General features: G+C 51.3%; 5 protein-coding genes across 5 annotated transcripts; 3 read left to right on the top strand and 2 right to left on the bottom strand.

Annotated features, from left to right (window-relative positions):
• The first annotated feature begins 188 nt into the window (after nucleotides 1–188).
• Nucleotides 189–1,980, top strand: EDD37DRAFT_57433 (uncharacterized protein). Its single transcript, XM_062814381.1, has 4 exons — nucleotides 189–675; nucleotides 780–1,042; nucleotides 1,165–1,252; nucleotides 1,306–1,980. The coding sequence occupies exons 1-4, from the start codon at nucleotides 607–609 to the stop codon at nucleotides 1,510–1,512; spliced, it is 627 nt and encodes a 208-aa protein (XP_062675438.1). The 5' UTR covers nucleotides 189–606; the 3' UTR covers nucleotides 1,513–1,980.
• EDD37DRAFT_57434 (E3 ubiquitin-protein ligase hula) lies at nucleotides 1,981–5,585 on the top strand. Its single transcript, XM_062814384.1, has 9 exons — nucleotides 1,981–2,470; nucleotides 2,527–2,549; nucleotides 2,607–2,645; nucleotides 2,698–2,803; nucleotides 2,859–2,992; nucleotides 3,045–4,212; nucleotides 4,264–4,695; nucleotides 4,748–5,143; nucleotides 5,195–5,585. Exons 1-9 carry the CDS (start codon nucleotides 2,448–2,450, stop codon nucleotides 5,292–5,294), a joined length of 2,421 nt encoding a protein of 806 aa, XP_062675439.1. The 5' UTR covers nucleotides 1,981–2,447; the 3' UTR covers nucleotides 5,295–5,585.
• A 291-nt stretch (nucleotides 5,586–5,876) lies between these two features.
• EDD37DRAFT_645307 (uncharacterized protein) lies at nucleotides 5,877–7,634 on the bottom strand (the record flags this gene model as incomplete). Its single annotated transcript, XM_062817619.1, has 1 exon — nucleotides 5,877–7,634. The coding sequence occupies one exon, from the start codon at nucleotides 7,632–7,634 to the stop codon at nucleotides 5,877–5,879; it is 1,758 nt and encodes a 585-aa protein (XP_062675440.1).
• A 105-nt stretch (nucleotides 7,635–7,739) lies between these two features.
• EDD37DRAFT_58910 (uncharacterized protein) lies at nucleotides 7,740–8,576 on the top strand. Its single transcript, XM_062814489.1, has 2 exons — nucleotides 7,740–8,193; nucleotides 8,253–8,576. The coding sequence occupies exons 1-2, from the start codon at nucleotides 8,169–8,171 to the stop codon at nucleotides 8,522–8,524; spliced, it is 297 nt and encodes a 98-aa protein (XP_062675441.1). The 5' UTR covers nucleotides 7,740–8,168; the 3' UTR covers nucleotides 8,525–8,576.
• Nucleotides 8,577–9,139: 563 nt separating this feature from the next.
• On the bottom strand, nucleotides 9,140–10,837 carry EDD37DRAFT_559138 (retrograde regulation protein 2; the record flags this gene model as incomplete). The annotated part of the gene is made up of 5 exons (XM_062813780.1): nucleotides 9,140–9,362; nucleotides 9,415–9,834; nucleotides 9,881–10,231; nucleotides 10,281–10,580; nucleotides 10,641–10,837. The coding sequence occupies 5 exons, from the start codon at nucleotides 10,835–10,837 to the stop codon at nucleotides 9,140–9,142; spliced, it is 1,491 nt and encodes a 496-aa protein (XP_062675442.1).
• Nucleotides 10,838–11,432: the final 595 nt, after the last annotated feature.

An 11,432-nucleotide genomic window follows, 5' to 3' on the forward strand; every position in this document is an offset into this window, starting at 1 on the left:
ATATATTTTGGTGTGCCACTTCTTCCGGCCACAGGCTTGTTAGGTAGCTGATAGATTGACATGTATATCACCTTCCACAACTTTGTCGATGACTGTACCAGGAATCGCAGCCATTATATGGGTGGAAAGACATCCGCTTACCGGTTTGCCTCGTTGAGCCATAAGCAACGCGTATGGAGTGCGTGAACAATATCAACCCAGAGTTTCGACGGTGAAAAGCGTGTCTAGTCGTTCCCAGGGGAGGACTCCACATCCGGGGCTGTCTTTACCTTTGTTCGGCCTTGGCAGGAACCGCTTGCGGCTCTTGGAGCTAAATGCAGGCTACCAGGCTACAGGCTACAGCAACCGTGACCAGCCGAATTAAAAGTGCCGTTGGCGACATCGTCTTCACTCTTGTAAACCTCACTTTCAGCCTGGACAATACCATCACCTCATTTGAGACATTCTTCTGTCCTTTGTTAATCGCATCTCACCTACTTCATTCAGACCTATTCAAAGAACAACACATCACCCTGTCGAGTTGGCCTCATAACTACATCTGCTCAACCCCTTCACGTCGAATCCTTACCTTCCACCACCTACCATTATCACACACAAACCTTCAACATGCCTGACGAACTTGACGTGCGCGACGACCGTGTCGAGGCTCAGGAGGATGTTGGTGAAGAAGAAGAAGTAAGCTTTACTCGTCGTCGTCGCTGCTCGCTGGCACTGTCCGAGTTGGCGCAAGGCGCATGTCACGGCTTTACAGAAAGAGCTTGTTCTGATGTTGATGATAGGAAGAGATCGCGGCCATGAAGCGGCGCGTAGCAGAAATGGAGTCGGAAGCGGCCAAGCTTCGAGAGATGCAGAGTCAGCTTGAATCACAAGCAGAGACAGGTCCAAGAGAAGACCGAGAGGATGTGGATGGTAGAAGTATCTTCGTTGGCAACGTCGACTACAGTGCTACACCTGAGGAGATCCAAGCACATTTCGCAAGCGGACCGGGCACGATAAATCGAGTCACCATACTGTTGGACAAGTTCACCGGTCATCCAAAGGGGTGGGTCTAAAATCCAAGCACTGTTATGCATATGGCTTGTTGAAGAGCGGGATGCTGTTTTACAAACTTGAATCACTTCATGCTACCTGGCAAGAGCTGGATCGCTAATGGATTTCGCGCAGGTATGCATATGTGGAATTCTCAGAATCGGCACTTGTGTCGCAGGCGTTAGTGCTCAACGAGAGCGTCTTCAAAGGCCGCAATCTCAAGGTCGGTGTGCTTTCATTGTCTATTACGAAAGTCGACTGACAAGTTATCTGCAGGTCGTTCCGAAACGTACCAACCTTCCTGGCATGGGTCGGGGTCGTGGCGGCGGAGGCGGTCGAGGAGGCCCTGTGCGTGGTGGTGGTCGCGGAGGCTTCGGAGGCCGAGGCGGCATGGGAGGTGGCTACGGCGGTGGTTTTGGTGGACCGCGAGGCAGTCCCCGAGGTGGCTTCCGAGGTCGAGGCCGCGGATACGCCCCTTATTGATGGGCTACCGCCATGCCTTGCGACAACATCAATACAGCAAGCACGTGACACATTTGAGGTCACAGAGCTCGCCATGCAGACGAGCCTGAAGCAGCAATGGGTACGAATTTTGCTTGGGCACTAAATTCAGGCGGACGCGGCGATACAAGCTGGTTCGAGGGTGCTGCGCATACCAACATATGCATCTGAAGGGGAGAAGATATCCAGGGTGCAAGGATCTCTCCAGGCAAGCAGCGAGGATGCCATCACCGACAGGGTGAAATGATGCCAGACCAATCTAGAGCATTGGGATATCAAAAGGTAACTGCCACCAGAATGTAATATCTCTCACCAAATGAACACTTTGTGAGCTGCAATCAAATAAAATAATCAAGCTGGCGACATTATCGCGCACTTCTTTGCAACCGTAATCGTGTACTTTGGTATGATGTAAGCGACTCGATAGAAAGAACGCTTGGAGCCCGAAGTCTCGGTCTGATCTTATTCAACTAGTGTCTGATTCCAACCTCCACCACCGTCTACAATCGATTGTAGTCGAGTCTTTCAAATCCTACACGAAAGCGGCGGCACTGTCATTATTTATCGTTATTACGCGATCATGACATGAGCCTGTCCCTCACGGCAGAAAACAGAAAACCTGGACTCCGTACTGCCGTCGTAACCTTCCCGCAAACTCCTTAGCGCCTCAAAGTTGTCAAGCTGCGCCTCTTCGAGCGGGACCTCCGTCACTGACTGGCTCCTTGCGAATACGACGCCGCGTTTGTTTAAAAACACTCAGTGATAAGGTCGACGAGTACATACCCACCGGCGTCCCTCATCGCCAGAGAAGAGAACGTTTCCTCGCATCATCAGCACCGACGCAGTATCTGTACCCCGCCGCAAGAGGTGCCGCAGGCTGCATCTTCGAGCCGCCTTCGGGTGGTCAACAACCCAGGATGCCTGAAGCGAACATGCCTGCGTACGTGGCCTTCGTGAACTTGAGGTTATGGAATGATACTAACTTCTGTGCTACAGAGAGCCCAATCTGCGAGTTACGAGTGCGTCAATCGTCTAATCTTCACCGGTCTTCTCGATACTAACATGGCCTCGTTTAGTCATCGCTGCTGACGGCTTATACAAAAGAGATGTCTTCAGTGAGTTACAAGTGTATGGACTTGCGAAAATCACATATTGACAGACTTGAAGGATTTCCTGACCCGTTCGCTGTTGCGACAATCTCGGGCGAACAGACGAAGACTACGTCAGTCATCAGAAAAACACTTAATCCATACTGGAATGAGTCCTTTGACATGTTAGTGATATATGCTCCGGGAAGAGGCGGGACATATACTGACCTTTTGACACAGGCGAGTCACTGAGGACAGTATTTTAGCCATTCAGATCTTCGACCAAAAGAAGTTTAAGAAGAAGGATCAAGGATTCCTCGGTGTCATCAACATTCGCCTTGGCGATGTCATGGACCTGGACATGGGCGGAGATGGTACGCTGATTGTGATGAAGTCATGGGACTACTGATACTGATGATTTCGCAGAGATGCTGACCCGCGACCTTAAGAAGTCCACCGATAATCTCGTCGTTCACGGGAAGCTGATCGTCAATCTATCCACTAATCTCAGTGCTCCGCCACCCAATCCTCAAAATCGACCTCCTCCAAGTACCGCAACCAGCACCAACGGCCCCCCAAATCCTTTTTCGAGCTCGACGAATGTCAATCAGACCCTTCCTGTCCGGAATAGAAGCCCGGCTCCGTCACGGACTGCCACCACCGGATCAGGTGAGGCAAGGGCCTCCACGACTGCCCTGAATGGCGCAGGTCTTCAACCGCCGCCAGCTGGGCCCTCAAGGCCAGGCGGCTTCAGCTCATTTGAGGACAGTCAAGGACGTCTTCCCGCAGGATGGGAACGCAGGGAGGACAATCTAGGCAGAACATACTACGTTGACCACAATACCAGAACTACTACCTGGACCAGGCCATCCAATCACTTGAGCGAAAGCGAAGCACGCACACGCGTGGAAGCAAACATGCAGATTGAGCGACAACGCCACCAAAATCGTATGCTGCCGGAAGACCGTACTGGGGCCAACTCTCCAAGTCTTCAGGAGTCCCGTCAAGGCTCCCCTCAGCAAGGAAATGCGGTAGCGATGATGGCCACTGGTGCGACCACCGCAGGAACCGGTGAACTTCCTGCTGGTTGGGAAATGAGACATACTCCGGAAGGTAGAGCTTACTTCGTCGACCACAATACCAGAACCACGACTTGGGTCGATCCAAGAAGACAGCAGTACATCCGCATGTATGGCAACAACCCGACTGGAAACAATACCACTATCCAACAGCAGCCGGTCTCACAACTCGGCCCGCTACCTAGTGGCTGGGAAATGCGATTGACCAATACGGCTCGTGTTTACTTCGTTGATCACAATACAAAGACCACGACCTGGGACGATCCGAGACTGCCATCTTCCCTCGACCAAGGTGTACCACAGTACAAGCGCGATTTCCGTCGAAAACTGATCTACTTCCGCTCACAACCTGCTTTGCGTATCCTATCGGGCCAGTGTCACATCAAAGTCCGACGTGGTGCCATCTTCGAAGATTCGTATGCTGAGATTATGAGACAAAGCGCTACGGATCTCAAGAAGCGGTTAATGATCAAGTTTGATGGCGAAGACGGTCTTGACTATGGGGGGCTTTCTCGGTGAGTACAGCTGCAGAAGCGCTCTTACTACTTATACTGACGATGATATAGTGAATTTTTCTTCTTGCTCTCGCACGAAATGTTCAACCCCTTCTATTGCTTGTTCGAATACTCAGCTCACGACAACTACACCCTGCAAATCAACCCTCACTCTGGTATCAACCCAGAACATCTCAACTACTTCAAATTTATTGGCCGTGTGGTCGGACTCGCCATTTTCCACCGCCGTTTCTTGGATTCGTTCTTTATTGGAGCGTTTTACAAGATGATGTTGCGGAAGAAAGTCAACATCGCCGACATGGAGGGTGTCGACGAAGAGTATCACAAGAATTTGACGTGGACTTTGGAGAACGACATCACTGACATCCTTGACCAAACTTTCTCTCTTGAAGACGAACAGTTTGGCGAGACCAAAACGATTGATTTGAAACCCGGTGGACGCGATATTCCGGTTACAAACGAAAACAAGAGAGAATACGTTGAGTGAGTGACCGTCGTTCTGACCCTTGACAAGCGCCATGCTGACTTTACCCAGGCTTGTCACCGAGTGGAAGATTGTCAAACGAGTCGAAGAACAGTTCAATGCTTTCATAACAGGTTTCAACGAGCTGATTCCAGCCGATCTCGTAAATGTGTTTGACGAACGCGAGCTCGAGCTGCTTATCGGGGGTATCGCTGATATTGACGTTGAAGACTGGAAAAAACACACCGATTACCGTGGTTACCAAGAGCAAGACGAAGTTATCCAAAACTTCTGGAAGGTCGTCCGGACGTGGGATGCGGAGCAGAAGAGTCGTCTGTTGCAATTCGCAACCGGTACGAGCAGAATTCCGGTCAACGGCTTCAAGGATCTGCAGGGTAGTGATGGGCCGAGAAGATTCACTATCGAAAAGGCCGGCGAGATCAACGCTCTTCCCAAGAGTCATACCTGGTACGTTCATTCCCTATCTGCCACAAGTTTTGTCCACTAATGAGTTTGCAGCTTCAATCGCCTTGATCTTCCTCCATATAAGACGTACGAGGCTCTTAACTCGAAGATGTCGACGGCTGTCGAGGAGACGCTGGGTTTCGGCCAAGAATAGATGGGTCAGGATAGTATTGTCCAGCCCATTTGTGCTGGTCTTGGTGCAATCGGCATACGATGGTGGCTGTGTTGTGCAAAGAATCGCCGAAATCGCGATGCGTCTCGTGTCGCTACGACAGTTCAGGACTGCGGGAGAGGCGGGTGGTTGATCACAGACACTAGCATCTTGGACGAGCAGAGTCAATAGTCCTGCAGCTCGCGACTGGTGAGGTGAAAGTTTGAGAAGGACAGGGAGCCCTGTCGAGATGGTAAAGGCACAGGTGAAACAAGGTAGTACATTGGAGAGCGTGTCAGATATTGTTGGGTTCATTGAGAGTCGTTGTCGCCTGCCTGCCTGCCCTGCCCCCTCCCACGTCTGTACGTCGAATAAGGGTTAGGGAATATAAATTGCCCACTACATACATATGGCGTTTGCGTCAAGTTCTTGGATCAGGTCTTAAGCTGTTTATGGGCTCGGCAATCTCACATGCCTTGCCTTCTTCTCGTTCTACTTGATCCCTCAACTCGACCTGAATTCAGCAGTCGGTCGTAAGTGCTTGTAGACTATTTTGGTATTGTTGACTACCTAGGTATCAAGCTTTTACGGCCAGATCCATCCATCTGGTGAGTATGGTGGAGGGTTCTCCTCATCGGCTGCAGGAGGGTTGATCTCGGGCTCGGCGATCGTGTCACTAGGTTGTATATCAGTGGCAGAATGAGTGGTTGCTTGGATGAGCTGTCCTGGTCGGCCCGAACTGGTTTGGTCGACCGGGGCGGGTATTGAAGAGACTGACCGCCGTTCTCGCTGCCTCTTGAGACCGAAAGCGTCTTTGGCCGCATCTGTAAAAGTTGAGGAGAATGACGAGGCGGTCGTTGTTCGCCGCAGGTTGGGCTCTTCGGAGATGGAAGCGAGATCACTGTCGATCGTGGGTATCCTCTTCAGACCTCTGTCATCGTTGTCGGAGGGTCCAGGACTACCTTTGTCGCCATCGCGGTCGACTGATGATCCTCTTCGATACTTGCTAATCTGGCCTTGAGAGTACCACAAATGGAGAACCTTTCGATATCCCTTGGTGTTGGCCCAGAAATCATATTCTTCTCCCATGGTCTTTTGTGTTGTTTCATAAGTCATCTTCTGTACGAGGAGAAGCTCAAGAATTAAGGCCTTGAGGTTGCACCAGTCGTTCAGACGCTCTTCCGACATAGAGGGAGCCATGCTTGTAAGTAAGAAGACGTCTTCCAACTTCTCTGAATTGGTCCGCGCAAAGCAGAGTGCTGTATCATCCTTTTGATTGAAGGTAGCCAGCTCGGGTGGTGCTGGTACTTTATCACAGCGAGCTCTCATTGCTAAAATGAATTGCGCGCTGTACCTCCAATAGCCACGCTTTGAGTCGTAGACACTGTCGCCGCTGGGGGCGGCGGACTCTTCCATGTAGCTGCGGTAGTTGAGCGTGTCGAGGTGTCTCACAAACTGTGGAAGATCAGCATCTGGGTCGTCTTTGACTGCATCATTCCCTCGCATATCTCTGCGAGACATTGTCAATAGTTTTTGGCGCTTTTTGTTGTATTCTTCCATATCTGCTTGACGCGACGCGGCGTTCCGAGCTCGAGCTTCGATCAGCTTGTTGTTCCAATGATGACGGGTCGTGCCGCCGATTTGTCTGGGGAGAGCTTTGTCACACCATAGGCAAATTCTCCTCCGCTCTTTGTCGGCGTCAAGACTTGCTCCACAGCCACGACCGTGGCAATGCGTCTCCCCTGTGGAGATTGCTTCCCAGTTCTGCATATCTTTGCAGTCGAGACAGAGCCAGCCGTCATCCTTGAGGGTACAAGTACAATAGTCTTTGGTGCTACCGTCCGGATCCTGCCACTGCCTTTTGTGCGTGGAATGTGATGAAGGATGAAGGGGAAACCGATGGTTACGGCTCTGACTTCCAGAGTCCCAGCAGTCCTTGCAAAGATATCGAGTTCGGTTCTGGAAGGTGTTCTCGTGACCTCTGGCAAAAGACGACCGGACGATGCATGCCGAACAAATGGGCCTTGAGCAGTAACGGCAAGGTCTCGGATTTGCACCTTTAGTGTGTGCCTTAGATGAGCACTCGAAAGGAGCTTGACTTTTCAACCTCTCCCAGTATGGTGTACCATGGTCGCCAAGAAACAATTCTTTCCGGACCAGGCGAGGGTCTGGAGGCACAGAGAGATCCTGAGGCTGACCGAACCCATGAAGAAGTGCGCGAAGAGTGACACTTAGTCTCGCAAGACTGATCAAATCTCCCACTGGAAGGTGCTCGCTCAGAGTAGTCGCTACCGGCCAGAGTGCAACCAGAGACTCCAGACTTGGGGAGGACTTCTGGTCCATCGTTTTCTAACAAGCACTCTGACCGGACAGCGCATCAGGGAGCAGGAGGGTAGCAGATATGTACCAGCATAGTTCTCAACGTCGATTTCTTTTAGTCACGATCGGCATGGTTCATGAAGCTAATGTACCCCATGGGGCAGATGGACGTTGGAAAGGCGTGTGTCCCAGGGACTCAGGGTAACAATAGGGATGAATCGTGGCGTAACCTACTATGGTGATGAAACCCGTGAATGCCCGTGTGTTGGCCCGAGAAAGGAATGACATCGCGATGCAAAAAGCAGCAGGTTGAAATTGTTGTGGAGCTCGAAATTCGTATGGAATTGATTGGAGTCACTTTTTTTCCCGTGAGCAGCTGTTGACTGTCGGCCTATTTGCGAAAACAATGCAATCCTTGTTGACTGGAGGATTGTATGAATGATTTGTCCTTGATCGTCGAGCACAGCAGTCGCCGTCAACGCGCCGAGCTGCTGCTCTATCCTTCCATTCCATTTGGGGTCGCGCCTTCCATCCCACACCCGACCACTCGAACTCATCATGTCTCTCACATCCTACATTGACCGTAAGTCTTGAGCATGTCATCTTCGCGTTCACTCTAGGCTAATCACTGGCATTATGTAGAAAAGGTCCTGGTCATTACAGTCGATGGTCGCACTCTGGTTGGAACCCTGCTATCATGCGACCAAGTCACCAACATCGTCCTGAACGACACTGTCGAGCGCATCATACGCCCAGCAGATGACCCCGAACCAAGCTCAGAAGTCAGCCATGGCCTCTACCTGGTGCGAGGCGACAACATTACCATTGTTGGACTGGTAGACCAAGAGCTGGACAATAGCATTGACTGGGAAAAAGTGAGAGGAGAAGTCATTGGGACAACGAAACACGTGTGAGACAGATTAAGAACTGTCTTCGCAGGAAGACGAATCGCGCATCTCCAACATAACAATCTCCTGGTCCCGGGGACGGCAGCACGCGTTGCGAGTGTGGCTCACAAGCCTGGAGGATGAGGCCTCAGGATAATAGAGAACCACACCAAGGCCACACGAATGCTGAAGGACTCAGACAGAGAGTATGTGCAACTCTCTCATTGCTTGGCTCTTCGTTGACATGTGGAGGGTCGTCCAAGGCCATATAGCCCGTGAGCTATGCAAAGATGGCCTCTTGAATCAATACACAACACTCTCGGGACGGCAAAAATTGGCAGCCAAGAGCGGCTCAACCAGCTTTCTATTCTCCAACAACTTCACCAAGTTGGCTCAAGATTATTGGCGAACATGCACGCGACAAGGACCAGGCGACCTTGATGGGCTCGGCATGAGCAGCGTGCAGGAAGCTGCGAGGCCGGGATGTCATGTCCACCGCAAGAAACCATCATTCTCGATCGTCAATTTATATACGTTTCCGCTTGCCCGCGGCTAAGCCAGACTGAATCGCCTTACTATCCATTTCATTCCCCCTCTGTTGCGGAATCAGCATTCTTCTTGATCCTCGAACCACCGGCGCCATCAATAAGTGAAGCGGAATGCTGGATGATCATCGCCGAGGTTACCCTTCTCGTCCTCCGGCAACTGATACCTGTCGTCTCTCCGACCCTCATTCCGCAGTCTATTCTCTCTTCTAACGAACAAGAAATGGATCGTCGCACTCAGTATACACAGCCACAACAGACCCAATCCGAGACCGTAGCCGAGCGGGTAGGTAGGTGCCTGGCTGGTAAGAAACATATTGCTGAAAACAGGTCAGTAGCGTCTTTCTTTCCGCAACCACCTAGGCGACTTACGATGCAATGATCCCGCCAATGTTGCCTATTCCTGGCATCATGGCAGATGCTACAGCTCTCTTATAGTGTCCCGACATGTTGTTGTTGACCCATACGAGCGTAACAGGTTGAGCGATGTACCCGCCACTTATGACGGCGTACAAGGCGAAATAGCGGACGCCAACTTGGACCCGATGCATGTTCAACAAGATAATATATCCCATGGTCGCCAGAAGACAGCCAGCGATGATGAAGCCGAATCGATGGTGCAGTCTATCGCTAATCACCGCCACTGTGAGAGCAAAGACAGTCGCTACGGCGAAGATGGGAATGCTCATGACTTGGGCATGGATTGACGTCCATCCCAACTGTTTGAGGATGGTCGGGGTGAACAGGGCACCCGAGTACGAGGTAGTCACGACTCCGAGGTACATCAAAATGCTATCGAGGTCAGTTTAGTATTAGACCAAAAAAGGACATTCCTGACCCGAGATAGATTTTAACATCACCAAACACGCGTTTCGCGGTGTGCTTTCCCCAATGGTCCATTCTGGCATCTTCGACATCCATTCTGAGACGACGGATCAACAGCGCCCGCTCTTCTGGCTTCAAGAATTTCGCTGTCTCTGGCCAATCCGGGACGATCCAGTATGAAACGACTGCAACCAAGCAGGTGAAAATGCCCTCAAGAATAAAGATCCAGCGCCAACCCTCATAACCTGCTATCCCTGCCATATGTGCAATAGCATATGCTAGGAGACCGCTGAAGGAACCCGCAATGATTGAGGCTGAAAAGAACAGGTTGAATCGCCATTGAAGTTCGTGGCGCTTGTAGTACCTGCCCGTCTCATCAGAGGTGAATTGCGGAAGAACATGGAGTGACATACATGGAAATGAGGTAAAGACAACCTGGAAAGAAACCTGCTTCGAGGGCGCCAATGATGACTCGACAAATGACCAGGCCAGCAAATGAACCTGTGACCCCTTGGCAAACTGTGACAACGCCCCACAGAGCCATAATGGTTGGGATGAATATTGATGGTCGGACTCGCTTCAGGATGAGATTGCAAGGTACCTCGAGCAGGATATATGGAATGAAGAACATGAAGAGCGCAATGTTGTAGTCGGAACCATGCATATCAAGGTCTTTCTCAAGACCCTGAATACGCGCATTGCCGATGTTGATACTATGAGACAAGCGCTGTCAGTGTTCGGGGCTCAGTCCATGGGCAGAGGGCGAGTCTTACCGATCGATGAAAGCACAGAGAAAGAGCATGAACGTGATGGGGATGAGATTGAGGTCAGTCTTCCGCAAGAGCTTCTTCTCCAGGACAGGATCAATCTCGGGAGCATCGTCTTTGAGGCTGACGCCTTGCATCTCAGCAAGTTCTTTGTCCATAGGGAGGTTTTCGATCTCGGACCGCTCGACTATCTTGTCTACCATTGTCGAAGAAGGGACGCTGCGACCACAACCTATGTGCTGGGAGATGTTAGGATTTATACAGGCCAGGTAACAATGAGTAGAGGTCAAAATTGTGAGGCAAATGGCACCTCAATCAAGGACCGGAGGACCAGCTGGGTATTTAATCCTTTGATCACATTGTCGGCTCAACTATCAGCAAGAGACACCCCCTGCCGAGAATGGCTCCCGTGAGGAATGGCCCCATCGTCATTCCGCTGGCCAACGTCCAATAGTCCTGCGCTGCGTGTGCCCCTGTTGCTGGGAACGCCGTGAGCCAGGTCTTGATTTGCGGGGTCCAGGACCTCTCGGCGTCTGCAGAGGCTCGGCAACCAGTCGAAGTCTTCCCAAGTCGAGTCAGGAATTCGTCAATTATGAGCAGCACTCAACTTGAAGCAAGCCAGCAGAACGAGCAAGTCGGCAATTACAAGAACGGTGCCGTCACTCTGTCTGCAGCCGCCCGTTCAAGGCTGACGGGACATGCCAAACATATTTGTGCGACATTGGGTGAAGGAGCCCTGGCCAGCCGCGAACGAAATTGATAAAGTCCAGGGTGCGCGGTCCGGGGCCCACTGTCTGG

Source organism: Exophiala viscosa, assembly GCF_022695815.1.
Source record: "Exophiala viscosa unplaced genomic scaffold EDD37scaffold_1, whole genome shotgun sequence".
Lineage (NCBI taxonomy): Eukaryota > Fungi > Ascomycota > Eurotiomycetes > Chaetothyriales > Herpotrichiellaceae > Exophiala > Exophiala viscosa.